General features: G+C 51.3%; 7 protein-coding genes across 7 annotated transcripts; 3 read left to right on the top strand and 4 right to left on the bottom strand.

Annotated features, from left to right (window-relative positions):
• Nucleotides 1-252: 252 nt before the first annotated feature.
• On the bottom strand, nt 253-1,895 carry PpBr36_10846 (uncharacterized protein; the record flags this gene model as incomplete). Its single annotated transcript, XM_029897954.1, has 7 exons — nt 253-374; nt 445-645; nt 712-900; nt 981-1,404; nt 1,468-1,557; nt 1,619-1,744; nt 1,806-1,895. 7 exons carry the CDS (start codon nt 1,893-1,895, stop codon nt 253-255), a joined length of 1,242 nt encoding a protein of 413 aa, XP_029743715.1.
• Nucleotides 1,896-2,899: 1,004 nt separating this feature from the next.
• On the bottom strand, nt 2,900-6,306 carry PpBr36_10845 (uncharacterized protein; the record flags this gene model as incomplete). Its single annotated transcript, XM_029897953.1, has 5 exons — nt 2,900-5,030; nt 5,087-5,162; nt 5,235-5,477; nt 5,542-5,947; nt 6,004-6,306. The coding sequence occupies 5 exons, from the start codon at nt 6,304-6,306 to the stop codon at nt 2,900-2,902; spliced, it is 3,159 nt and encodes a 1,052-aa protein (XP_029743836.1).
• Nucleotides 6,307-7,511: 1,205 nt separating this feature from the next.
• PpBr36_10844 (uncharacterized protein) lies at nt 7,512-9,846 on the bottom strand (the record flags this gene model as incomplete). The annotated part of the gene is made up of 5 exons (XM_029897952.1): nt 7,512-8,416; nt 8,479-8,679; nt 8,742-8,939; nt 9,023-9,272; nt 9,337-9,846. The coding sequence occupies 5 exons, from the start codon at nt 9,844-9,846 to the stop codon at nt 7,512-7,514; spliced, it is 2,064 nt and encodes a 687-aa protein (XP_029743716.1).
• A 1,017-nt stretch (nt 9,847-10,863) lies between these two features.
• On the top strand, nt 10,864-20,114 carry PpBr36_10843 (uncharacterized protein; the record flags this gene model as incomplete). The annotated part of the gene is made up of 6 exons (XM_029897951.1): nt 10,864-10,903; nt 10,962-11,288; nt 11,356-11,791; nt 13,724-14,646; nt 14,747-19,998; nt 20,058-20,114. 6 exons carry the CDS (start codon nt 10,864-10,866, stop codon nt 20,112-20,114), a joined length of 7,035 nt encoding a protein of 2,344 aa, XP_029743834.1.
• Nucleotides 20,115-20,612: 498 nt separating this feature from the next.
• On the top strand, nt 20,613-20,882 carry PpBr36_10842 (uncharacterized protein; the record flags this gene model as incomplete). The annotated part of the gene is made up of 1 exon (XM_029897950.1): nt 20,613-20,882. A coding segment is annotated over one exon (270 nt), but the record flags the coding sequence as incomplete, so codon positions are not given.
• Nucleotides 20,883-20,936: 54 nt separating this feature from the next.
• Nucleotides 20,937-22,311, bottom strand: PpBr36_10841 (uncharacterized protein; the record flags this gene model as incomplete). The annotated part of the gene is made up of 4 exons (XM_029897949.1): nt 20,937-21,015; nt 21,097-21,684; nt 21,790-21,903; nt 21,986-22,311. 4 exons carry the CDS (start codon nt 22,309-22,311, stop codon nt 20,937-20,939), a joined length of 1,107 nt encoding a protein of 368 aa, XP_029743708.1.
• Nucleotides 22,312-25,067: 2,756 nt separating this feature from the next.
• On the top strand, nt 25,068-25,369 carry PpBr36_10840 (uncharacterized protein; the record flags this gene model as incomplete). Its single annotated transcript, XM_029897948.1, has 2 exons — nt 25,068-25,261; nt 25,333-25,369. The coding sequence occupies 2 exons, from the start codon at nt 25,068-25,070 to the stop codon at nt 25,367-25,369; spliced, it is 231 nt and encodes a 76-aa protein (XP_029743713.1).
• Between the last annotated feature and the right edge of the window lie 517 nt (nt 25,370-25,886).

Here is a 25,886-nt window from a genome sequence, read left to right as displayed (position 1 = left end):
TTGACGTGCATGTCTGCCCGTGAACAAACAGATTTCGAGTATTTACCAGGGATCTGTAGGCAAAACATCAGGTTGCGTGACTTGCAATACAGCTCCTTAAAGAAAATGGCTTACAGAGCTCCCACACCTTGTTTGCCAATTCAATGAAGCTAAGACACTAGAGTGGAACATCAGGTTTAACCCACTGTATGTACTTACAAAGTAAGTTTCATTGAAAAAAAAAAAAAAAAGATTGATAAAATGCAGCCCACATCACTGTGGAAAACCCATTGTAGGAGGTACCAACGGCACATCAAACGCTTCCAAAAACTTTGTCGAATGGACATATTCATCATGCTGTTTGCAATACATGGCAAAACTAAAGATCTCGTCTCCTGTTTGGCCACATCAGTCGTCCAAGTCCCGAAAGGGTAAAGTCAATCAAGGATATAGAGCAATTCTTACCGGTAGGTGGCTTGCCTCGCTGTCCCGATGCATCTCTTCCCCTGACGTGACTTAACTCCTGGATGCGATCCACCCTAGCTTTTCGGCATCGTTCGTAGAGCTGCAGCCTAGCGGGAACCTGTGCCGGCTTGGTCCCAAGAGGCAGCATGACGGCCAGAGAAACGGCGTCCTCTATCGCCGACGCCGCACCTTGTGCGAGGACTTGACAGTGACAAGATTAGCAATGGTTATCACGACAAGAGGAAAAAAAACATGGCTTTGCCTTACAGGGTGTGAAGGGGTGCGCGGCATCCCCTAGCAGAGCAATGGAGTTTTTGACCCAGATTGGGAGAGGGTTCATGTCGAACAGGGGCCAGATGAAAACAGATTCCTCTTCCGCCTTTTCCAAAAGGCGCTGTACGGATGGTGCAAAGGTGGAGAAGGCAGACAAGAGCTTTTCTTTACTGGATCCCGGGGCTTCGAGTATTGTGCTCGATTAGCATCACCTCGTGCTACTCGACGCCGCAAGATTTAATAACGGGGAAATCAGCAGATACCTTCGGCCACCTGACGAGGAACGATGGGAAGAACGTTGAGCTTTTCCCCTTGGGAACAAGGGTATAGGATAATTCGTCTGTCCGGCCCGATCAGATCCATCATGGTGCCTGGTGTTTCGATGAATGAACTCGTCTCCGGGTCCTCTTGAATGGCCTTGGAGGAGACCAAAAAGCGAAAGCAGCTAAGCGCCGACGGCTGCTCTTGATACGCTTCCCCAAAGACGAGCTGGCGTGTCCTGGAGTGAACGCCGTCGGCACCGATAATAACGTCGGCTTTGACGATCGTGCCGTCGCTGAGAGTCACGGTGCTGGCGTTCTCATCTACACTTTCTACCTTGCTTCCGGCATGGATTACAGCGCCCTGCTCAGTTGCTTTCCTTTTAAGCTCGCCATGCAGGTCGGCTCTGTGGACAAAGTAAGATTTCTGGAGATTTTTCTTGTCAACTAAAGCTTGACTCGTAAATCACTCAAGGCAGGCAGCACTAACCTGTGAACGCTCCTCCAAAACGGTGGCCGTCTTCACCTTGTCGCTAATTTCTTGCAGCAGATTCAGACTGATGCCATCCTTCATCATTATCTATCCAATGAAGTCGCCACTGTCAACATCTTTGCTTGCTCCATTTCCCAATCTAACTCACATTTTCCATAGCTGTGCCTCCACACTCCTCAGGCTCGATCCCATATCGGCGGAGTAAGACGTTGGAGTTGGGCTGCACGGTAATAGCAGCGCCTCTCTCATCCACCATCCCTGACTGCTCGAAGACCTAGTTAAACAGTACCAGCGATTAGATGCGTAACGGCTTGCAAAACAAATCTACTGCTTACATGGACGTCTTGGCCTGCTTCAGCGAGGGCACAGGCAGCCATAAGGCCTCCAATGCCCGCACCGACAACAACAACTTTCAAAGGTTCCATAGCTATGGTGATCTGTTAAAGGTTTTTTTTTTTTTTTTCTCGAAAAACCAGAATCTGATCAAGTAGTAATGAATGAATAAAATCTTGATTTGGCGACAGAGAGTCAGAGTACATTCTTACTCGTGGTCATGTACAGTTTAGGTTTAGGACCCGACTTCTATAGAGTTCATGATTGTAGGGTGAACCCCCTCCCCCCGACCACAACAAGGAGGTCAGGAATGGGCCAAGTCATCCAGCCAGGATTACCCAGGGTCCCGGCGGGCCGGTTACGGTACTACGTACGTAGTAGTCCTCCGGGTCCACCAAGGGTCCTATCTTTTAACAGGGATAAGGTAGCACAAACACCCAAAAAATGAGGCCGTCATTAGCATTCCCAGCTTCTTATCCACATTCGGAAAAATAGAGATATTTTCTACGTCTTTGAATGGCGGAACCATAATAACGAACCATGTACGGACTTGTTATTCAATTTTGAGCCACAGTCTGATGAGTAGTTTTAAAACAATTCACACTCCGGGTTTGGTCGATCAATGGAAACAAGTAACAAAGTGTAGCCATATATAAACCGGTAATGGACAGGACCCGAAGGAAACGGACACCTCAGCTTACATACTGACCAGATTTCTCTCCGAATCGTTCCGATGCAATTTTTACACAATGGGCCAAGCTAAACCACGTAGAACAGCTAAGAAATGTTAGGACCGTTAGGACCGTTTTAGAAATATTGATTTGCATGCACATTTAGGAAGTATACAGCGGGGTTGGAAAACTAGATATCGTGCTTTGGTAGGGGCAAACTAAATAGCATCCACAATTCTTTTCTTTTGAACCCACACACAGGTACCATCTGCACTGGAGATCACCACTAACACCACCAACCCCACTGCTTGATAATGGAGGCTGACATCATCAACCTACCACTATTATACAAAGGGACAGGGCGGGCTTTGACCTATTACGGTAGTAGACACACAAGAGTATCTTTATGCCAACTTGACTGTTATTTAAAAATCCCATTTTCGACACCATTGAACAAACATCTCAGGCGTAATGGGCAGCATATCCCTCACACATCGACTAGCTTCCAATGTACTTTCCAAAGAAAAATTGAACCGCACACCCGAGCCCTCGGCAGGCGTGTCTCTGTAAAAGTCCAACAGCTGCAAAGCCGGGTTCTGCGTCACATCTGCAGCTTCCCCGTCGCTGCGCTCCAAGGCCGCTACCCAGTCCCGCCAATCAACCACCGACCGGATCCGACCGGCATAAAATCCGACGATCGGTTCCACCAGTGTGGAAAAGTGCACCGGATGGGGGTTGACGCCATAGTAGACCCCTCTGGCCCGGTTGATTCCGTCGGAGCCCAGCCCTGCGACCTCCAGGACCAACCGCGCCGCGGCCTCGGACGTGATCCAATTCACCATGCTCATCACCCCAAGGCTGCGAGGCAGCAGGCCCAAGGCTCGCACGGATGAGCACACCAGCCGTGGCAGCCACTCGTCAACGCTCCACAGCCCGTCGCCCTCGGGGCCTGCAACCTGACCAACACGCACCACCGCCGCCGGCACGCCACCTCGCGCTGCTGCCTGCTGCACGATCAAGTCTGCCAGCAGCTTGCTTTGCGCGTAACCGCCGTCCGGCACTGTGCCTGGCGCCGAATCAGGTCCGTTCCACGACGTGGCGGCCAGGACCGTGGAAACAGTAACGAGGTGCGTGCTCCGAGCCGTCCGGGCGCAAAAGTCTACCAGGTTGCGCGTGCCACGGATCTGTGGCTCGAATGAATCGAGGGGAAGGTTGAAGTTGACGGCCCACTGGGCGTGGATGATGCGGTCTGTACTGGTCTGCAGCCGGGTATACATCTCAACGGGAAGACCCAGGCCGGGCTGGGAAAGGTCTGCTTGAAGAAATTCGACCTTATCTAGATTATTATTTTGCATCCCGCGTGCGGCATCAAGCCGCAGCTGACGGGTCCGCCCATCCTCTGCACGGTTCAGGCAAACCACCCTTTCGACCGCAGGGTCTTTGACCAGGCTGTCCAGCAAAAAGGATCCAAGCCTGCCGGTACTTCCTGTGAGAATCACTGTTTGCTGAGAAGTGCGGGCTGGCGGCTTGTCGGTGGCTGGTTTTTCGGGCAGGTCTTTGGTGTATTTCGCCAGCAGGTTGGCCATGGTATTAGCCGCTTCGATGTCGGGATCCACCTCCTCTAGCGACGACCCGACGTGTTGTGCCCACAGGTCGGCCGTCAGCTGACGGGCTGATGGCTTGTTATAAATAATCCTTGGCGTAATCCGCTGTGGATTTATTTTGTCACTTTTGTTTCGGAGGGCGCCGCGGAGGAGACGACAAGCGTTGACGACCTGGAGGGAGTCTATCCCTGCCTTGAAGAAGTTTGTGTCCGGCTCAATGGTGTCAACACAAGTGAGCGTTTGGAAAAGACGACATATGGACGCTAGAAGCGTCTCTTTCGACCCTAGGTCCAAATTGCATCGTGCATCTTCCCACCCGGCCTCGGCTTTTTGGTAAAGAGCATCCACCTCTGTTTCATAAAGCTTGATTGCCGGCGCCCGATGCACTGTGTTCTTTGCTAATCTGGGGAATGGCTTGTTGGGGTTGGTGAGCAAAATCAGCTGTTTGCTTATTTGGGCATGTGACGGCAATCTTCTGTTGGTTTCGGCCACGAAAATCCAAAGCTCATCGAGAAGACTTTTCGTTTCTTGTTTCGTAAGCGGATGCAAGACGGGGTCGATGATCAAAGCAGGCTGAAAGCGCATCGTGCCCACCAAAATCGCAGTTTTGACTTTTGGGTGTCCGTTTATGGCGTCCTCAACGGTGACTGGGTTAAGCTTTTCTCCGTTTGAAAAGACAATGAGATCATCACAACGTCCATGGTATCTCCAATGGTCCTCCAAAGTGGGATGTCTTTGAAACAAGTCCCTCGAGCTCCACTCGTCAAGATGAGGATGCGTCCAGAAGATGCCTTGTTGACTAAAAGGACCATCTTTGCGGACAATCACCATCTCAAAAATGTCGTCCTCGCCCGCCACTGGTCGCCAATCTACACCGAGAAGGTCCGAATGTATAATGAGCCACTGCCATGCTTCTGGATTTGATTGCCAGTAATACGGTAGCATGCCGCACCTGGAATGGATTAGATTCTGTAGATTGATCAACTTATTTCGGGACGTAATACTCACTCTGTCGATCCAAACGAGTTTTGGAGTTTCACGCCTCGACTGAGTAGCTTTGCGCCAGTGGCATCACTGAGATTGCCTTTCATGACGGCCACCGTTAGTATGATGGCAAAAATTCCAATCTTGTGTACAATAGGTATAGGGTGCTTACCTCCGCCAAACACTACAAATTTGAACTTGCTCAGTGTTTCACAGCCTTTCTCTGTAAGACTGAACTCCTCCAAGATCGAGGGCATGAGAACAATGGACTCAATGTCAGGCTCCGCGTGGGCCAACTGCTCCACTACGAAATCCGCCGTGAGTGGCCGGTCCATAATGGCAAATGTAACAGGAGTTTCCCAGTATATGTGGTAACCAAAGAAGGTGTAAATGCCGCCCGCGTGAGAGAAGGGCACTAAAGTGCACAAGTCTGATTAGTCAACAGAGCTACGTCTCTATAGCGTTTCACCGAAACATACTTGGGGTCCACATCCTGTTGGTGCGAGCTAGACCGCGGATGACGGATTCTCTGCCTTTCCATTCGGGAAGAAGATGCTTTTTGTCGTCGAGCATGATGAAGCCGTGAGGAACCACAATGGGCTTTGGCAGTCCCGTGCTGCCACTTGTGTGCAACACTACAAACGGCTCCCATTCGGCCGTTTTGGCGTCCTTGACGTAAGGGAATGACCTTTGGTCACCGTTTTCCTCTAGCCAGAAATCGAGCGGCATTAGAAGATTGGTCTTGAGACTGGTTTGCTTGCTCTTCCAAGCTTCCACGGGTTTTTGAAACGTCGCGTCATGATAGACAATTTCGCACGCGGTTAGCTGGAGCAGGTTGAGTTGAGCCTCTTCCGAGTTTCGGGGTGATAAAAACAGTGCCTTAATCTGGATATTAGCTATGATTTCCACACAAAAACACGAATAAATATAGCAGTTCTGACCTTGTAACCAGCCTTGACGGCGGCGACAACAAATACGAGATATACTGGATCGTTAATTCCAATATAGGTTAAAGTAGGGAAGATTCCAGGCTCAGGCGTGCCAGAAGTTTTGACAATGTGGTGAGCGAGGCGGTCTATGGCTGTAGCATACTGGCCATATGTCACTGCCCTCCAGCCGTCCTGCGGGTTAGATGACAAGGGAGTGGAGAAACATTCCCGATTGGGATTCGTCTTGGCGACGCAGTCGATAACATGGGGAAGAAGCCGCTTGCCATATTCCGGGCCAGACTGCGTCGTGGCCATGGTCATCGAATGGAAAAGGGAGACACCTTCGGCGAAATGATTTGATGGGTGATTTATTTTAGCTATGCTCTGGACACTATGCGATGGAAAACATAAAAGCTAAACGTCTGTGCTTCATTGAGAAACAGAAAAATAAATAAATAAATAAACGTGCTTTGCCTACTTCCCTTGGGCTGGGCGCCCCAGTACCCCTACATTAAAGCACAGCTCTTTGTTATGATTCGCCCTCTTCCCGAGTTTATGATGCGGTTTGACCTTTGGAACCATGCGTTCCAGGATTGTACAATTTCAACGGACGAGTTAGCCGGTGCTGAATGTCAAGACTAGGCGGTGGGATAATTGTCCAGGACCCAGGAATGAAAAAAATATATTTTATATTTTTTACTCCAATTCTAATTTTTTTTCATTTTATTTACTTTAATTAATAAAAATATTAATTAAAATTTATTAAATTTTTATATTTACGGGTTTTTCACGAGGGCCCGCGGGTTGTTAAAAAAACCCGCGTTCAGTTTGGGGCCGGGCCGGGCCGGGCCCCCCCGCTCCCCACAAAAGATTTAACCCACCCAAGGGTCGCCCGCCCCACCGATTTGGGCTGACACGCGCCCCCGTGGGGGGGGTTTTGGAATACCTTAGGCAGGGAATACCTAAACTACACCGGGAACATGAAACCCAGTGAGAAATCGGACCGGCAATGACATAGTGGGTAGGCAAATAGGGCATAGTACTCGGTATCTTTCCTCGATTTACGTACCATGAACCAGGACTGTCGCGAGACTCTCGACACACCGCGTTGTCTAATTTCCCATGACCGGTGTATCCCTCCACTATTTGTATAAGGTGATTCCGGAAATGGTTAGTACTTGAAACACCCCTGCATCCAGGCTTTGAAAGCGCTTTCATTTTGTACCTTGTTTTACCACTCCATGTACTAGACTAGCGCCCAAATGCAGAATTGTGATTTGTTTGCACAAAAGCAAGGTCAACCCTACGGTACATTCATTCAGGAGCGGAGGATGCAGCGCAAGGTTGTCAAACGCCCACAATCCGGGATTGAGTGCCCTTCTGTTAACAAATCTAGGTCTAAACTTAGTACGGGGATGGACCGAGTACATGAGAAGTAATACCACCAGCACAAAATACTCGCCATCATACCACGCGATAATGGTTCAGAATGGAATCTTGGTAGGTTCACAACACCGCCACTAATCTATCTTTCTAGATGACAACTGTTCGGATGGGTTACTGCCTTCAACAACCTTGACCCCGGCAATCCCATATATCGGCATCTGACTGAATGCAGCCGCGATGTGTCCAAGGGTAGGCAGCTGCTCCCATCCCAGATCCTTGAAAACCAACCGGGCACTGGTGGAGCTGGAAACAGACCCGACTGTCTCGGTCTTCTCCCTCGCGTGGGGAGTCACACAGGCGTATTCGGCCTCGGGCTCGCCAGGCCGCCCGACCGCTGGTACATACCTGTAAGACATGACTCCATAATCGGCCAGGGTACCTATAGGGCCGCGTTCGAGTGCCGCGTCTTTTGCCACCAACCCGGTGAGGGACACGCTGGCGAACTTGGCCCCCTCCCACGACGCAGTAACGGTGCAGCTGTTGTCATCGGGCTGATACACGTCCAGGTCGCAGGGCACGGCCGGGAGGCCGAGATCCTCGCGACACGCTGCGACAGCCTCACCACGGGATACCAGGTGAATCGCGACGAAGGAGCCGTTCATCACGCCGCCGTTTTTTTGCTTGTACTGCACCCCATGAATGTGCAGCGCTAGCGTAGTGTAGCCTTCTCCACCAAGCCATGGCAGGTTGGATAGAGATGTGGTAACCAGGCTGGCGGTGCACACAGTGTCTGGACGTCTGAAGACGAAATGGTCGTTAGGGAGGAGGGTTTCCATAAATGGCTTGGACGTCTTAAACTTGACCGTGACTCTTTTGAAGCGCGATGAGTCTCTGCTTGGAGAGACCCGCCGCATACCCGAGAAAGCCCCAGCGGCTAGCGGGAGGAAGCGGAAGTTAGTAGGGTCTTGCTCGTGCTTCCACCTGTTAAACATGCGTTTGGAGTAGTAAAGCTCGTCATGGGAGAAGAGCTCATCCGTATCTTGAAAAAGAAATTAGCAATCACTGCTTTTCTCAATGGGCAGGTATTTGGTTTAGTCACACTGTTCACCTCGGGCTTTTCACCCTCGGCCACATCTTTGCCGGCCTCACGTGAATACGCCTGGATGGTATGAGCCCTCTTGCTTCTGATCCTCTCATACAGCCGGAGCCTTTCGGGCACTGCTGCCGGATGAGTGCCGGCCGGAAGAACCACGGACAGGCTAGCTGCATCTTCCAAAGCTTGCACTGCGCCTTGTCCCTGGTCTTTGGAGAGCGTTAATACTAATAACCGTACACACTGACATGGCACGTGTTGGAAGACCTACGGGGAGTAAACGGATGGGCAGCATCTCCGAGTAGAGCCATTATGCCCTTGGTCCAAGGTATTTGCTCCATGTCCAGCAGTGGCCAAACTCCTTTTGGAGTCCCGGGGGCATCGGATTTGGCAAGCAGACTTATGACCGCTCGAGGGAAGTCTCGATATACTTGCAAGACCTGCTCGGTCGTCACTTGTGCGTTCCATCCTATCTCGAGCCACATTAAACATGTCAATACGCGGGCAGCTTACCAGAAAATGGGGTTGAAGTTTTGTTTACAGCTCACTGACCTTCCTCTATCATCGACCGAGATTCTTCCTCAGGATGCATGCAGACAAAATTGAGCATTTCGTTATTGCTGCACGAATACATGATAATCCTGTGAGTCTTGCCCATCCAGGCGAGAAGGCTGTCATGCATCTCGGCTAGAGGACCAGTTTCAGGATCTGCAAGCGCGACTTTTCTGGGAATCATGAATCGAAAAGCTGACTTTCCGGAGCCAAAAGGCTTTGCGTCTGTGATATAAGTTCTCGTAACAGACTAGGGGCGTGAAGAAAGTTCAGCAGGATGTTGCCATATCGAATCGAGCCAAAAGAATGCTTACATATACACCGTCCGCACCAAGGATAACATCAGCCGAGATGATTCTCCCATCCCCCAGAGTGATGGTCCCGCCAGCAGTGTCAACACCTACAACCCGTGTAGACGTATGCAGGACAGCGCCCATTGCGAGCGCCTTGGTCTTGAGTGCATTGTGAAATTTGGCACGCTGTGCGAGAAGCCATGGATCTGACCACCGCAGATTAGCCTTACTGAGGTCCATGTCCTTTGCGAGCCGACCATGCTGGTCGTATTCCACGGCTCGGCTCATGGGGTTGGCGTCGAAGTCGGCCGGGTCGAGCTCCCACTGCCGCAGGATGCTGAGGCCATTGGGCATCAGGTGAACCGCCGCCCCGATTTCGGCTGCGAACTGTGACTGGTCGTATAGGTCTACTGCGTGCCCGTTGCGTCGGAGGCCGATGGCAGCTGATAGCCCGCCTATCCCGGCTCCAACGATGGCGACGCGTAGTGGACGCGGGCAGTCGTCAATTGAGAGCTTGCTGTTGGTAGACATTCTCAGCTTGTTCGAATATTTTGCAACCCTTTTTGTCCAACGGGTGGCGATATGATTGTAAAAGGAACAGTACCCAAAAAAAAACCAAGTCCCGCCAAAACCCGGATATGTGACGTGGTCTTGGTGGTATAGCTCTCGGCCCTGGGGGATAGGGGCCGACAATAGCTGGTTTTTATTGGCGGATAAACAGGGGCGAATGAATGACTTACTGAGCTGAACACAAAACGGGTATCCAATGGAAAAAAAAAAAAAAAAAAAAAAAAACAAATCTACCGTCAAATATTTGAAAGTTTGTAATTATTTCCAAACTTAAACCTGCGCGTGTAACTCGATCGATATAAAACAAAATTAGTCGCAGAACGTGGTTACATTCTTTACTCTGGTACGGTTAAACCACTGGTATCCGGACCCATTTAATGGGACGACGCGTCTTGGCTTGCCTGACCAGGGACAAGGGCTTGTGGCCAATGCCGACTGTCCGGTTTACGCAAGGTACCTATTGTTCCACACCTATAAACTTTTTTTTGTTTCTTAGCGCGCATTTATCCCCCGCGATAACGGGTTTTATTTCTGTCGCAAAGTTGTAATTGATCATTCCGCATAAGCACCACGAATAAGGACTCCCCCGCAAAGCGTTTGGTGGGCCCGAACTGATCACCAGAAACATTAAGCATACATGGCCTCGATGATATAGATGTTTTCGGATTAGAGAATTACCCAGGCAGATAAAATTACTTGCGTTACCCCTGTCTAATAACATCCTTGCCTAGGCCGTAGGGCTCCAGATTCTTATTCAGTTCCATCTTTGTATAGCACGATTTATTGACTTGTCAGTTTTGTATACTGCATCCCATTCCCAAATTCCCGGCCAGCTGAAAGAAAAAAGAAACCAATCTGTTAGACTACAGAACTTCCGTGTGCAATCTCTCTTCCACACTTCAGCATCAGCCTCAACAACTCAGCGCGTACGACCTCAAAACAACAACTTCCAAGTTCCAACCTGTTCCATCTTTCAACATGCCCCGCGCTCCCGTACTTTGTATCACCCACGGCGGTGGTAAGTATTAGCCTGCTTACCAGTTTGTATCCAGTACAGCGCAACTAAACATCTCTAGGTCCGATGCCCGTGCTCGAGCCGCAGATGGGCGGTCATGGCCACGATCCGCTCAACGAAAGCCTCAGGACTCGCGTGCGCGACATCTTGAAGCTAGGCACCGCGGAAGCGCCGCGCGCCATCGTTGTCATTACTCCTCATTTACGTCCGGATTATCCAATGGTTACCATGGTCGACAAGCCTCCGATTTGCCACGACTTTGAGCCGAGCCACCCGCCCGCCGCGTGGGAGATTCAGTACGAAGCTCCTGGGTCTAGTGAGGTGTCAAATCTCGTTTACGACGCTCTGAGCTCAGCTGGCCTGAATCCCGCCAAGGACTTCGAGAGAGGTAAGTCACGTGTATTCCATCTGCCTTGAAATGTCGCTATTTGGGTAGGCTACTCACTGGCAGATAGGCTTCGACCACGGTGTTTTCATCCCCTTCATCTTCATCAGCCCCAAAGGCGAGGTTCCGTTAATCTCCGTCACCATTTCCAGTTCCTCGGACCCGGAGTTGTACACCCGAATGGGGCGAGCGCTTATCAAGTTGCGTGAAGACAACGTTGCCGTCGTGGGCTCGGGCTTTGCCTCTTACCACAACGTGCCCATGATGCGAAAGCTTTACATGGCGGACGCGGCCTCGCCCGAGATGATCGAGTGGCGGGACAAGGTGGCAAAGTTCAACAAGGGTCTTATCAATGCAGTTACGACACAGGATCCAGGTCGACGCGCAGAGCTTTTGCGGTCGTGGCGGGACCTTCCTCACTCGTATGACGTGCATCCAGATAATGAGGACGAGCATATCCTCCCGTTGTTTGTGGCCGCTGGGGCTGCGGACTCTAGCAAAGGGGAGTATTTTTCCGATCCCTTTGGTGGAGTGGACGTATACACTTTCTACTGGAGCGTATAGGGGCCGAAATAACGGAACCTGAGAATTATCATGGCAAGATCGGGTTTTCAAGACATCTAGTAAGAATATGCAATAACATGAGTGGCAAACCTCATTTATGCTGATCAAACAGCCAAAATATTAAATATTTAAGCGACTTTTGAAAAGTCCCAATACATGAATTTTCAGTTTTCTTTTGTACCAGAAAATATATTTGGAAAGGAGCTTTCTACATACACACAGATTAACGTGCTTGCAAGTCACAACCTTCAAAATGGCGATAATTCGAAAGTCTGTTAAAGGGAATGACTTTGCTAATTGTGTAAAACTGCTATCGGTAGAACGACCGCGATCGTTGGGTGGACCTGACCCACAGGTTCGTAGCTCAATTGCGGAGCGTTCGTTCTAGGATGAGCCCTGAAAATAGTATCCGAAACAGTCGGAGAAAAACACGTGCAATTTGTAAAACTGACAAATCCGTTTCCTTAACCGGTGGCACTATTAATTGATTTGGTAAATTAATATTACATCTTACCTTTCTACTTATTTTGGTGTTGCGTCACCCAAATTTTACGCCAACCCATTTCACGAAATCAGGGTGTATCAATCGTTTTACGATATAAATTAAACCGAATTGTTATTTGGGGTTAGCGTTTGTTGCATTCCCAGCGGACTCTCGTGGTGGATACCATTATTTTATCAGTTTTCTTTGATAATAGAAAATATATTTGGAAGGGAGTTTTCTACATATACACAAATTAACGTGCTTGCAAATTACAATTTTCAAAATGGCGATAATTCGAAAGTTTATTAAAGGGAATAATTTTGCTAATTATGTAAAATTTTTATCGGAAATAATCGGAAATAATCGGAGAAAAACCCGTATAATTTGTAAAACTGGCAAATCCGTTTCCTTAACCGGTGGCACAATTAATTACTTTGGCATATGTTTCACCTGTTTCTGGATTAAATCAGCCGATTCGTGGGCCTTTGGTAAATCAATATTACATTTTACCTTTCCACTTATTCCGGTGCTGCGTCACCCAAATTTTACGCCAACCCACTTGACGAGGTCAGGGTGTGTGAGTCGTTTTACGATGTAGATGAAACCCAATGGTTATTTGGGGTTAGCGTTTGATGCATTCCCAGCGGGCTTTCGTGGTGGATTCCATTATCTTGTCAGCGATTTGATCATTTACAAACCTAGTAACGCTTGAATAGGCATTGTCAAGACCGTATCAGCATAGTGAGGGCTGTTACAGGGACAGTCGCGGCTTTGATACGGGACTTCAACTCGGCATTGGATGTTTGGACGTAGTCTTGAAAGAGCGCATGCGTGGAATACCTTTAAATATACAACAAAGCAGTAAGTCCATTATCAACTGTTGGTGGTTTTTGAGAGGCCGCTTCTTCAAAATCTACTGAGCCAATGGAAATCCCCCTTCTTGGACACCTCAACATCTATCAAGCCCCGTGTTTTCCAAGTACCTAGCCCAGAATCGCACACAACTGTCAGAAAGGCATTATGACGGCTGCTAGCCTGAACCATGTTAGAGTCTTGGTGTTTGGCGACCAGACAGACACATTCTACCCGACCATCAAACTTCTATATTCCCAGGCGTCTTCGAGCCCATGGCTCCACCGTTTTTTGCAGAGTGCGACAGCCGTCGTCAAGGAAGAAATCAACGCATTGGAACCCAGGCTACGAGACTCTTTTGGCGGTGACTTCACAGATCTGGTGCACCTAGCTGGCAGGTTCCAGGGATCAGACGATACGGATGGCCTGCCCAGCACGATCTTGGTGAACGTAATGCGAGCGGGAGTACTTATACAGTGAGTGCTCGTCCAAACTAAACATGGAACAACGACATATTCTGATCCCAGTTCTCGTTTAGCTATGCAGAGTCAAGCCCCGAAATCCTCACCCCGAGGGAGTCCGTATGTGTGGCAGCCGCCTGTGGTGGCCTGCTGAACGCCGTGGCGCTCATGTACGCTCGCGACATGGCATCGCTTTGCCAGGCCGGGCTCGACACCATCCGCATGGCCAGGAGGCTGAGCCAGATCGTGTTATGGAGGGCGAGATCGCTACACAATGGGCCTGGATGCTGGGGCTGGCTGGTGTCGGGCATAAAAGCTGGAGATTTGCAGGCGATGCTCGACTCATATCACGCAGTGGAGAGCACGCCTAATCACAGAACGATTAAGGTGGCGGGGAGCGGCATCGCAGATGCATGGCACACCGTCATAGGCCCGCCTGCCGTCTTAGAGGACTTCTTTGGCCAGTATCCCCCTTGTCAACGTCTGACAAAATCAAGACTGCAAGTAACGGGCCCTGTCCACGTTATTCCAGACGTCCAACTGGCCGAGGTCGAGCATATTGCCGCCGGTATGACATCTGTGCATGGCATGTTCGACAGTTCTCCCAGGACAGACATCCAGCTGGTGTCTCTGGGTGAGGGTGGCCTGCTCTCTGCGCCGACGTGGAAAGAACTTCTGGACCTTGTGGTGCGGGAAATCCTCAGCCAACCACTGAACATGACGCGGGGATTATCAGCTGTTGAGTCGGCTATTCCCCATGAGGCTACGGTCGATATTTTTGGTGCAGGCCCGTCGCCGCATATTCCAACCCTGTGCGTATACCTCAAGAGCAAGGGCAGGAAGGTTGTAAGCGTTGCGACGGAGCCGAAATCGCCATCAGCTCCCCTACCTGGGCAGAGTTCGGGCCGGATTGCCATAGTTGGCATGGGTGGACGGTACCCTCGATCCGGGGATTTGGAGGAATTTTGGGACAAAATCTGCCAGGGAAAGGCCCTCCATAGTGAGGCATGTTACAATCAATCACCATTCAAGGCCCTACTAAAAAAAAAAAAAAAAAAAAAAAAAGGAGTACAACTAATATGTTCGACTACAGATACCAGAGGAACGATTCAGCCTGGACGACTACTACAGTTCAAGCAACACACCGCACACCACCAACACAAAGTATGGATGTTTTCTTGACAGCCCAGGCCAATTCGACGCCCGTTTCTTCAACCTCTCGCCGCGGGAGGCGATGGAGGTTGATCCATCCCACCGCTTGTTCCTCCTTGCTGTGTACGAAGCCCTAGAGGTCGCCGGCTATTTCCGTCGGCCGCATACGAAAACTGAATCGTGCCGGTTTGCAACCATTGTCGGCCAGATATCAGATGATTGGACCGAAATTATCCGGCTCCGCGGCGGAGACGCTTTCAGCCTGACCGGTAATCAACGGTCCTTTGCCGCTGGGCGCGTCAACTACCATTTTAAATGGGCGGGCCCCGCTGTCACGTTGGACACAGCGTGTTCATCGAGTATGACGGCGCTAACCCAGGCCTGTACGTTGTTATTGACGGGTGATTGTGATATGGCTGTCGCTGGCGGCACCAATATTTTCTCTAGTCCCTTTAATTTTAATATCCTTGGGAAGGCCGGGTTCACCTCGACGACGGGCGGGTGCAAATCCTACCGAGCAGACGCCGACGGCTATTGCCGTGGTGAATTCGTCGGGGCCTTTGTGCTAAAGCGGTACGAGGACGCCTTGAAGGATAACGACAACATTTTGGCCACGGTGCTCGGTTCGGCGAGAAACCATTCTGGCAATGCCATCTCCATTACGCATTCGGACCACGAGGCTCAGGAGCACCTCATGGCCGAAGTTTTGCGCAAAGCCCACCTCGAAGCCTCAGACGTGTCCTATGTCGAAATGCATGGCACCGGCACCCAAGTTGGCGACTATGCCGAGATGAAGGCCGTTAGCAACGCCCTCGGCCGTAACCGCCGGAAGGACCGGCTGCGTGTGGGCTCGATCAAAGCAAACGCAGGGCATGGAGAGGCAGGTGCCGGTGCTGCAGCAGTCATCAAAGCAATCATGATGTTTGAGAAAAATATTATCCCGCCACAAGCTGGGCTCCCGGCAAAGCTGAATCCTCGTTTTCCTCCCTTGTCGGAGCTGAATATAGACATTCCTGCGGGTGTAACCGAGTTTAAATCCGCTCCAGAACGTCCACGAAGGATTCTGATTAACAATTTCGACGCTTCGGGTGGAAACACGTGTTTGCTGCTCGAAGAACCACCAGCCAGGAAGCCAGTTGCCAGTATCCCACTTCCGTCTAGACATGTGGTGGTAACTTCAGCCAAGTCTGCCAAGTCCCACGAGTCCAACAAGCGAAACCTTTTGGCCTACATCAAACAGAACCCTGCTGTCCAGATACAAGACCTTGCCTACACCACCACTGCCAGACGGATCCACCACCCTATCCGGTCGGCGTACGCAGCCACGTCCGTCGCCGAACTCGAGCGTCAGATTGAGATGGACTTGGCATCAACGCCTGCGTCTCCTGAAATCAACAGCAGCGCTACGCGTAGCCCGGTAGTTTTTATGTTCTCCGGCCAGGGGCAGTTGTACGCTGGGATGGGCGCCGATCTGTACCGAGACAGTCCGGCATTCCGCGACGAGATGGACAAGTGTGTCCGCATCTGCGCTTCATTTGGGTTCCCTTCATTTGAGGACTTAGTCAAAGACCCAGCAGCCACATTGGCAGGGAGGCCAACTTCGGAAACGCAGCTTGCCACAGTATGCTTGGAAATATCGCTTGCAGCGTTCTGGGCTTCCTGCGGCCTAGTCCCGGCAGTCGTCATGGGGCACAGCCTCGGAGAGTTTGCCGCCCTGCATGTTGCTGGCGTGCTTACTCTGGCCGACACGCTGCTTTTGGTTGGGAAGAGGGCGTTGGTTATGGAAGCTCGATGCCAAGCCGGGATTTTCTCCATGCTCCAACTGGCAGCTCCATTGTCGGTCGTGCAAGAACTGCTTAGGAATCACGCAGACATCTCGATTTCGTGTATCAACGGCCCCGCTGCAATTGTAGTAAGCGGGCCGGCAGGGGACGTGGCGTTTTTGCAAACCAGTTGCCGAACCCAGCAAATTCGCTTCACGTTGCTCAAATTGCCATACGCATTCCATTCGCATCAGATGGACCCTGCGTTGGATGAATATGAGGCGGTGGCACGAACCGCCCACTTTGACGCACCCAAAGTACCCATCGCCTCCACTCTACTCGGTCACCTCGTGTCTGAGGCTGGCCAGGTAGACGCAAAGTACATGGTTCGTCAGACCAGGGAGCCTGTGGATTTCGTCGGCGCCGTCAAGGTGGTTGAGGCCAAGCTAAAAGATTGTCTGTGGTTGGAGCTCGGCCCGTCTTCGGTGCTGGTTGACCTGGTCAAACCCATGCTCCAACCCTCTGGCCAGGCACGCACCGGCTGCTCGCTCAAATCTGGCACTTCGGCATGGACGTCCATCTCCGCCGCCCTGGCGGCAGCCTATGAGGCGCAGCAGGAAATTGACTGGGCCGGGTTCCACGCGCCATACATCTCTGGCCTGCGCCTGCTCCGCCTCCCCTTTTATGCCTTCGACTTGAAGAACTACTGGCGCTCCTACCCTGCGCGTGTTGACCCAGTCTCCAGGCTGGCTGCCCCGTCGCAATCCCATGGCCTTCCCCCTCCGCCCTTGTCCACTTGTCTTCACTATGTGGTGAGCGAGTCCGGCTCCACCTCCACCTTTCGCTCTCATCTAGCCGAGCCCGAGCTCAAGGCCCTAATTGAAGGACATCGGCTGATGGACGTGTCCATATCACCAGCTTGCGTGCTGGGCGAGATGGCCATGGCCGCCACGACACACATGCTCAAAAAAGTCGGGAGAGAAGTCAAAGCCATCCAGCTTGGCGCCAGGGACTGCGTCTTCTTCTCGCCCGTGTCTATCGACGCCAGCCGGGCCGACCAGTCCGTCGTAATCACCGCCGAACTGGACAGGGCTGGCGATGTAGTCGACGTCAAGATGCTGGCCGACACGGGAGCTGTGGCGGCGCAGCTTAAGGTCCAGTTGGTCAACCCGATGCAGCATCAGCAGCAATGGGCTTCGTTCTCCCCCTTTATCTGGCAGTGCTGCTCCGCCGTCGTCGAGGCTGCCAGGTCAGGGCGTGGGCAGCGACTAACGCCGGCCTTTTTCTACTCCATCTTTGCCCAAACCGTTAGCTATTCTTCGGCATTTCAGCGCATCGTTGATGTATACCTGTCGCCGGACATGGGCGAAGGTGTGGCCGAAGTTGTGCTGGGGCCGACTCCGGACTCGTGCACTTTCACGCTCAACCCCTATTGGGTCGACAGTTTGACGCACCTGGCCGGCTTCCTCGTAAACGGCGACCCTGCCAAGCCCCGCGGGACTATGTTCATGATGAACACGTACGACTCTTTCGACATAGTTGAGCCACTGGAGCCCGGGGTGGCGTATACGGTTTATGCCCGCATTGTCCGTAAAGAAAAAAAGTCGTCCGTCGTAAACGTTTACGTTTTCCGTGAGCAGCGGTTGGTCATGCAGAACCTGGGCTTGCATCTTCAGCAAATACCTACTTCTCTTATTGCGAGCATGATCGGCAAGACGAGTCAGGACGGAGCTTCAGCTGCAACAAAGCAAGTAGGACCCTTGGCCCGCTCTGATCCTGCGCGAACCCCCATGCGTCAACATCCTGCAGCTCCAGCTCTGATCGAGACCCAGGCCCAGCCCCCACAGGGACCTAGCCAAAAGGCGCAGCAGGAGTCCTCCTCCTCCTCCTCCTCCTCCTCCTCCTCCTCCATCGCCGACCTGCTGATGTCCACAATCGCCGAGGAAACAGGGTGTGAGATTTCGGACCTCACGCCCAACACCATCCTGGCCGACCTTGGCGTCGACTCCATCATGGCCATTCAGATAGCCGAGAAGCTACAAGCCAAACTGGGTTGCGAGATTGGAGCGGCCTTGTTCCACCAACACCCGTCCATAAGCGAGCTCCAGGCAGCACTTGGAAGCAGGTCCGCGCCAGCAAATGTCGTCCAGAACCAAGAGACTGCGGTGCCAGCCAAGGCCGTCTCCGCCTCTCTTCGGTTACAAACACAGCTCAACCGCGAATTCCACAATCATGACCTCTCAGAGGTTCTCATCTCCACCATTGCGCGCGAAACCGGTGCCGAACAGTCCGAACTCGAGGTCCCCCACACTTCACTCGCTGACCTTGGCGTCGACTCCATCATGGCAATGCAAATCGCCTCGTCCTTCCTGGAGCAGACTGGGGTCGACCTGCACCCGTCGGCGCTGGTCGAGAACCCCACCATGAGCGACCTGAGCCGCATGTTCCAGCAGTTGCAGCAGCACCCAGAACCCGAGTCCAGCTCGACTTCGGGCTTCGTCACAGTCGAGCACGACCAGAGCCTGGAGGAGTCGGTGCTGGCCAGTGCCTCGGACCCCGGCCCAGAGTTGGTGGTTGACAGCACCCCTGTGGACGCCCTACATGCGCTACTGGCGCCAGCTGCACCACCCAAGGACGCGTGCAAGCCAAAGGTCAACGCCGTTCTAATGCATGGGCGCAAGACCTCTGGCCTCGCTCCGCTTTTCATGTTCCCCGACGGCGCCGGCGGCGCGTCCACGTACATGTACCTGAAGCGGTTCCGCAACGACAGGCCCATGTACGTGCTGGAGTCGCCGTACCTGCACAACCCCGAGGCCTTCACCGTCGGTGTGGAAACGGTGGCTGCCATGTTCAAACAGGTCGTGCTGGACATATACCCGGCGGGCGGATTCCTACTGTCGGGATATTCCGGTGGGGCGGTCTACGCGTACGAAACGGCGCGGCAACTCATGGCGGACGGCCACGTGGTGCAGGGCCTGTTGCTTTTCGACATGGCGGTGCCGCAGCTGCGCCCTGACCCTGGCATGCCCCCGGCCATGACGCTGTTGTTGCCGCAGAAGTTGGTCAAGGCACGCGAATGGGCCGATCCGGCCGTCATGCGCGGCCAGCTGGCCCACATGGCGCAGATGGTCCGTACTGTTTCCGAGTATGACGCCGTGCCCATGCCGGCAGACCGCCGGCCCAGGCGCACGTGGATAACCTGGTGCAAGCGCGGCGTGGTGGAACGACTCGACGATTTGGTCATTAACCAGTTGCGCAAAAAGGGAATTCTCGTTGACTCTATTCCCAACTTCATGGAGGACCCGGCCGTCGGGCCTTTTGCCTGGGCCATCCCCAAGGGGAAGCCGCTTGGGCCTAACGGCTGGGATAGGCTTGTCGGCAATGTGCGGTGCTCTTCCATTGACGCTGATCATTTTACAATGGTCATCCCCCCTGATGTAAGATTCACCTCCTCGAAAACAACCATTTGAGACTCCGCACTAACCGATAAAAACAGGTTGCCAAGTTTCAAAAGGCTCTGGAGGATGCTCTGGTGTATTGCACAGAAGATTGACTACGGAATACGAGGCAAAGCCTGTCCTGATGTATAGCCCTTGCATTGTTGGACGAACCTGAAGGTAGACAGACGGCTAGGACGAACCCTTTCCCTTTTCAGCATCGAGATAAGCGCTAGATAAGAGTAGCAGCCACCGCCCAAAGATCCCAGTGCCATATTGTGCCAAGGGCCATGGGAGCGGACATAGTGCGCGTAACTGTAGAGGTTTCGACGAGCGGGGCTAACAAGCTGTTGGAAGAATGTGGCAGCGCTTTAGTAACTTGGTAAAAATTCAAGGACTGATAAAATGTTTTGTTTATTATTCGCTAATGGAATTGGAGTCCATGTCTCCGGACCACCGGGGAATCCTTGGTGTTGTATGTTTTTTTTTTTTTTTTTTTTTCGAACGCGATACCTGTGGGTTATGTATAGTTTTACAATATTCCCAACACAAGGATTGCGTGCAGGGGACTGAATTTTTCGCCGAAAACCAGAGTATAGTGAGGCTGTACTTCTCTGACTGACACATACGACCATACCCACTGGAATACACGGGATCCCGTCCGCTCTCCCCTAGTTAAACCAGTGAGGGCCGAACTAGTACTCAGGTGGGTGACCACTGGGGAATCCTCGGTGTTGTATGTATTTTTGCGTTTTTGCTCAATCTTATCTCTGTACGTACTACACTGGATTCAGGAAGCGCGTTTACTTTTTGGGCCCAATCAACCGTCTTCCTGCAAGGGGGATTTTATGTGTCGAAGGAGAAACACAAGCGATCAGACATAACTCTACTCAACCATCAATTGAGATTGAGTGTTCAGTTCACCATCCCTACTCCGCTCATATCCCGTTTCGTTTCAGGAAGTCAAACATTATGCCGAATGCCTTGGGTGCGACGAGATGGAGATTGATGTTATGTCTGTGACGCGTCGTCTTCTATCAGCAAGCGCATTACGATTGAGTTTGTTGCGATTCTGAAGAAGCAGAAAAAAAAACTCACCCGGTCGGTAGATCTTCAACCACCTCCACAGCAGGCGATCCAGTCAGGTTTCCCTTCCAGGCCTCGATCTCCCCGACACAGTCTCCGCCGCAGGCCGAGAGGTCGTATCGTCCCTGCAGTAGCAGCACAGGCGTTTTGATATCGCCAAAGACGATGGGGGTCGAAATTAGTGAGGGGATCTCGCCGATTGCAAAGGGCTCGCTTGCCCGCGCGTGAGTCCACTCGGCCGCACGGTGCTCAAAGTCACCAGGCATACCAAAATAGATGTACGTGTCGGCATACTTGTCCACCGTTGTCAGCCATCCAGCGTCAAGAGCGCCCCACCGCTCCTCGTCGCGGAACTTGGCAACGCGCAGCCCCGAGCCCGCGACGAACGGGCCAAAGTACCCGAATCCACCTCCGAAGCCCATCAGGACCACGCCGTCGATCTGGTCCGACAGCGCGGCGGTAGCCGCGGAGAGGTACGCGCCGTAGCTGTGGCCAACCAGTGCGATCTTGTTTTCGGCTTTCTGGCTGCGTTCGCGCTCGATCAATGCGTCTAGCACTGCTATGTGAACCTGGAATTGGGCGTCCATCAGGGAGTCAATCCTGTGGAGGGACGGGCTTTGTTAGCACCATTGAATCCTGTACAATTCAAGTATGGGGCCGCAGTGCATAAAAGGTAGCCCAGAAGTATATCTGCAGTTCACTTACTTTGAGGACGAGCCTACACCGATGCGATCATAGCTTAGGACCGAGTAGCCCGCATTGACGGCAGCAGTGATGAAGTCATACTTCTCGGCCTCTGGGAAATCAGGTTGCCAGTACCTATATCAAGAAACAAGGCGTGTGCGTCAGCCACGTTCATCTTCTGTCTTGGCTTCAGCTCGACCCATCGGAGATGACTTACAATTTGGATTCCAAAATTCCGTGTGTGAGTATAAGCGTTGTCGAGCCGTTCCCACAGTATGTAGCTCCCACCTCGTATGTGCTTTTCACGGGGGCCGTGGTGCCGGTGACGGCAGACGGGCCATTGCGCTGCGTGAGGTTGAAGCTCAGGGCCACAGCGTCCCAGTCATCCTGGACCCTGGTGCTGATGAGAAAACGCGGCACCTCGACGGTGACCGGAATTCGAATATCTCTGCATTGAGCATCCGGCCTGTTGACGCCTGCTGGAAGTGCGGCGGCGAGGATCGCGCAACCGAAAATGACGCTTAGAGACTGTCGGAGTGACATGTTTCAGACAAGTCGGGTGAACTACGTAGGCACTGGACATAGACCAGCACAAAAAAGATTGTTCATATTGGACTCGGGGCGAACACCCTCTTTATCAATTCACGTTGAGTTACTTCGAGAATCTCCCTGTAAGGGTCCAATAAGAGGGCTAGCCCATACAGGACAGTTATGTCACCTTGACGCCAGGGTGCGTTTGTAAGCAACACGCATAGGCCCCAGGGTACCAATATATTTACTATACTGGGCACACATATTGTACTAATAATGGTGAAGCCGCTTTAAGCATATCTAGAGACTTGTCTTTGTCGCTGTGGGCGCCTGCCGAGTACTTGTCCTCATCAAAAAACCCGTGTTTTACCTGATCGTACTCGAAGGGACGCTCAAAGCTCGCTTCATCTACAATCAACGACTGCTGTGTCCATTCATAGATCGGCAGTTCAATTCCCACTATCAACAAATGAGATTATTCCAAGAAGTTCTCGGACAGTACATGGGTATTGCACTTATTTAATAGCCCCGGCCCTCCGCATCTCTGCCAGTGGAAAGTTGGTTTTCAACCCCGAAGTTGCTTACAAAGACCTGCAGATTATTTGCTAACTATTGGTCCCTTGGGTACGCCAGCACCAATAAGATCATGTAGAGTTCCTGTCCTGTCAACTAGCGCAATAAACCCCCCCAAATTTTCCAGCCTCCCCTGCGTCCCTATCAGCAAATTTGGGTACGAGCCTGGCACCGATTCAAGTCGCACAACACATCTCTCATCGATAGCTCACAGTATGGATCTACTATATTGACGTGAGGTACGACACTTATGGAGCCCTGGTCTTCCGACATCTGAATCTTTTCTGCTATCACCGCCGCCGCAAGCTTCGAGGCAAATGCGGGACTGATGAAACGCTGAACAAAGCCACGAAGACTCCCTGCGTCAATCAGCCGTTCTTGATAGAAGGCTCTGAACCCACACACTTGGTTTGAGTTATACTGGGTGGACCTTGATCAAGTATGGTATCGTGAGCACGCCACATCGCTTGGTTTTTTGCCATGGCTTAGGGTCAAAGATCATCATGAGCTTTATCACGCTCACCAAGTACTGCACGACGCTCACGGTCTTGCCACCTAGTTTCCTATAAGTTGCCATGAAGCGTGACTTACATGACATGCACTACTTCCAATTGGCCGGCTCAACGCCACCTTGGACCTATGGCTCGTTCACATGCACGGTTTTGCCGTAACTCTCGACAATGCTCGCGAGTGGACACACCCTAGCCGAGGAGACTCTCAACACACTGTATTATCGGTGCAGGCGAGATAACCTCCGCAGATTCGTTCTCCGGTTGATTCTTGTGCGTGGAATCTAAAAACCGTCGATACACGAGTCGATCTGTCCAAAACGGCATTGTTTGCTGTCATCAAGCAGTGCGCGTTGGCAACTGTTCCGTGGTGAGAACCTGAGATGCCCTTCAGTCTATCTATACTGTTTCAAAGCCTATGGGAGTGCCTAAACGTGGCAAGCGAGCGTCGCATGCACAGGTTGAAGCCTCACGACAGGCGAGCGGTGCTGGTCTAAAAAAAAAAAAAAAAAGGAAACTTGCAATGGTCCGATTCGGCAGCAAGCGCAGGATTTACATAAATAGTGCATACATATCAACTTGCCAGAGATCCACCTCGTAACCAATGCATGTGTGTTGAAAACGCTTCTTCTTGCCCTTTGTGTTTCAGTGCCACGTGTCAAAGGGAAGACAGCTTACTTACGAAATAGGATGTCCCACGGTGAAATTGAGGATTAACACCCCCGCAACCCCAGCTTCGTGATTTGTACGATTCAGTACCTCAACCAAATGCCAACCCCTGAAGAACACAGTGGCTTCCTGAAACATATGTCTCCGTGATCAGGTGAAAGGAGTGTCCAGGTAATTATATCCCAATGAAGATAATTTCTTACAATGATCTCCAAGCGAGAATGTCACCGATCAGCAGAAGCAATCAGGGGTAGCGGCAATGGTACAAGACCCATCGCTCTTGGTTATAGTTTATGTTGACTTAACTTAACCATAAAATCTTGATGATACTTACAGTATGATGGGTTGGCAAATGGAATCAATGATCGAACGTCAAGATTTACTGACTCAACTGTCAAGGATGTAGTTCACTTTCATCGGATGACAGGCAGCAGTCCGACCAGTCGGCCGGCCACTAGCATCGAAATTTCCAATAAGTGGGCAAGGGTCGGCATTGAGACTTTTTCATCAACAACGCCGAAAATAGTAATTACAAGCCCGGAGAAAGGCGGCTATTGTCTTCTTTTCCCTAGACATGTTTCGAAGATTTGCTCGCCAATCAATAAATCTTTTGGTCGAACTATAGCGAGCTTGCATCAGGGATCAGTTAGAGCGTTTTGTTTCGTCGGTCTCAAAAGTCGACGCTTTAACTCCCCCCACCATACATCGAAACAGGAGAGAAGGGGGCTGGCAGTCAAGACCACAGAACAACCACTTGGAATCCCAAAAATAGCTGGTAGCAAGGTTGAAATTTGCTGTGCATAGGATCAAGCTCATACTTCGTCCTTTTTGGCGGCCACACCCGTTTAATATAAATTGATGCTGCTCCAAATTCACTAAACCCCTGTTGTGGTCTTCTATCATCCTCAAAATCTTCATTTCTCTTCATCTCTTAGACGGCCGGTCCATCAATCTCTTTAAAGATAATTTTTTTCTTCTTCTTCTCATCAACAGGAAAAAACAAACCAACCCGCCACAATGCAGTTCAAGAACATTTTTGTCCTCGCTCTTGCCGGCCTCGCCGTGGCTGCGCCACAAAAGGGTGAAGGCAAAGGCAAGAACGACGGCAAGCAGGCTCAGGAGGTTGCTAAGCAGCAGAAAGCCGGCCTGTCCTGTGAGGCCCCCTCGACGGATGGTTCCATCTTTTGCGGCGATGGAAGCGGTGCAGGATGGTAAGTTTTACAGTCACATGCATCTAAACTGTCGTCCACGTGACCAAGTAACTGACCTGGCAACGATATAGCCTTGTCACCAAGAATGGCAATGTTATCTGCGGCTAAGAGATGTCAATGATGGAGGATCAACAAGCAGGCGGACGTTGCTGGAAGCCAGGAAGCTAGCTAGACATATTTTTACCCATTCTTCTACAGTAACATAAACCGCCTTTTGGTGAGACTGGCTCTCCTGTTCACGAATGCTATCTTTGATGAGCAATTATATCCAATATGCACCGAGGGGAGCCCTATTCTGCACGAATAAGGGTGCAGGAGAAAAAAAATCACATAACAGAACTAAAACTTGGGTTAGTTTTACACTAGAAAAGTTTTAGTTCTAGACCTAGAGACTAGTAATGTAGCTAAATATGCCTCCCAAGCAGCCCATGGCGAAGAAACGTTTATTATATACGAGAGGGGTAAAAAAAAAAAAAAAAAAAAAAAAAAAAAAGAGAAGCCATCGTAAACGTCTCAAAATAGATTGAATAAGGGTCTTTCGATTTCTCTGGTCTAGACCTGAGGACAGAAATTCGGAGACCTTAAATTCTTCCGAGGGAGAAACCGGTTCCCTCTGAATTGATGG

Source organism: Pyricularia pennisetigena (genome assembly GCF_004337985.1).
Source record: "Pyricularia pennisetigena strain Br36 chromosome 4 map unlocalized Pyricularia_pennisetigena_Br36_Scf_11, whole genome shotgun sequence".
In the NCBI taxonomy this organism is placed as follows: Eukaryota; Fungi; Ascomycota; class Sordariomycetes; order Magnaporthales; family Pyriculariaceae; genus Pyricularia; species Pyricularia pennisetigena.
This window is presented reverse-complemented; position numbering and strand designations above follow the sequence as displayed.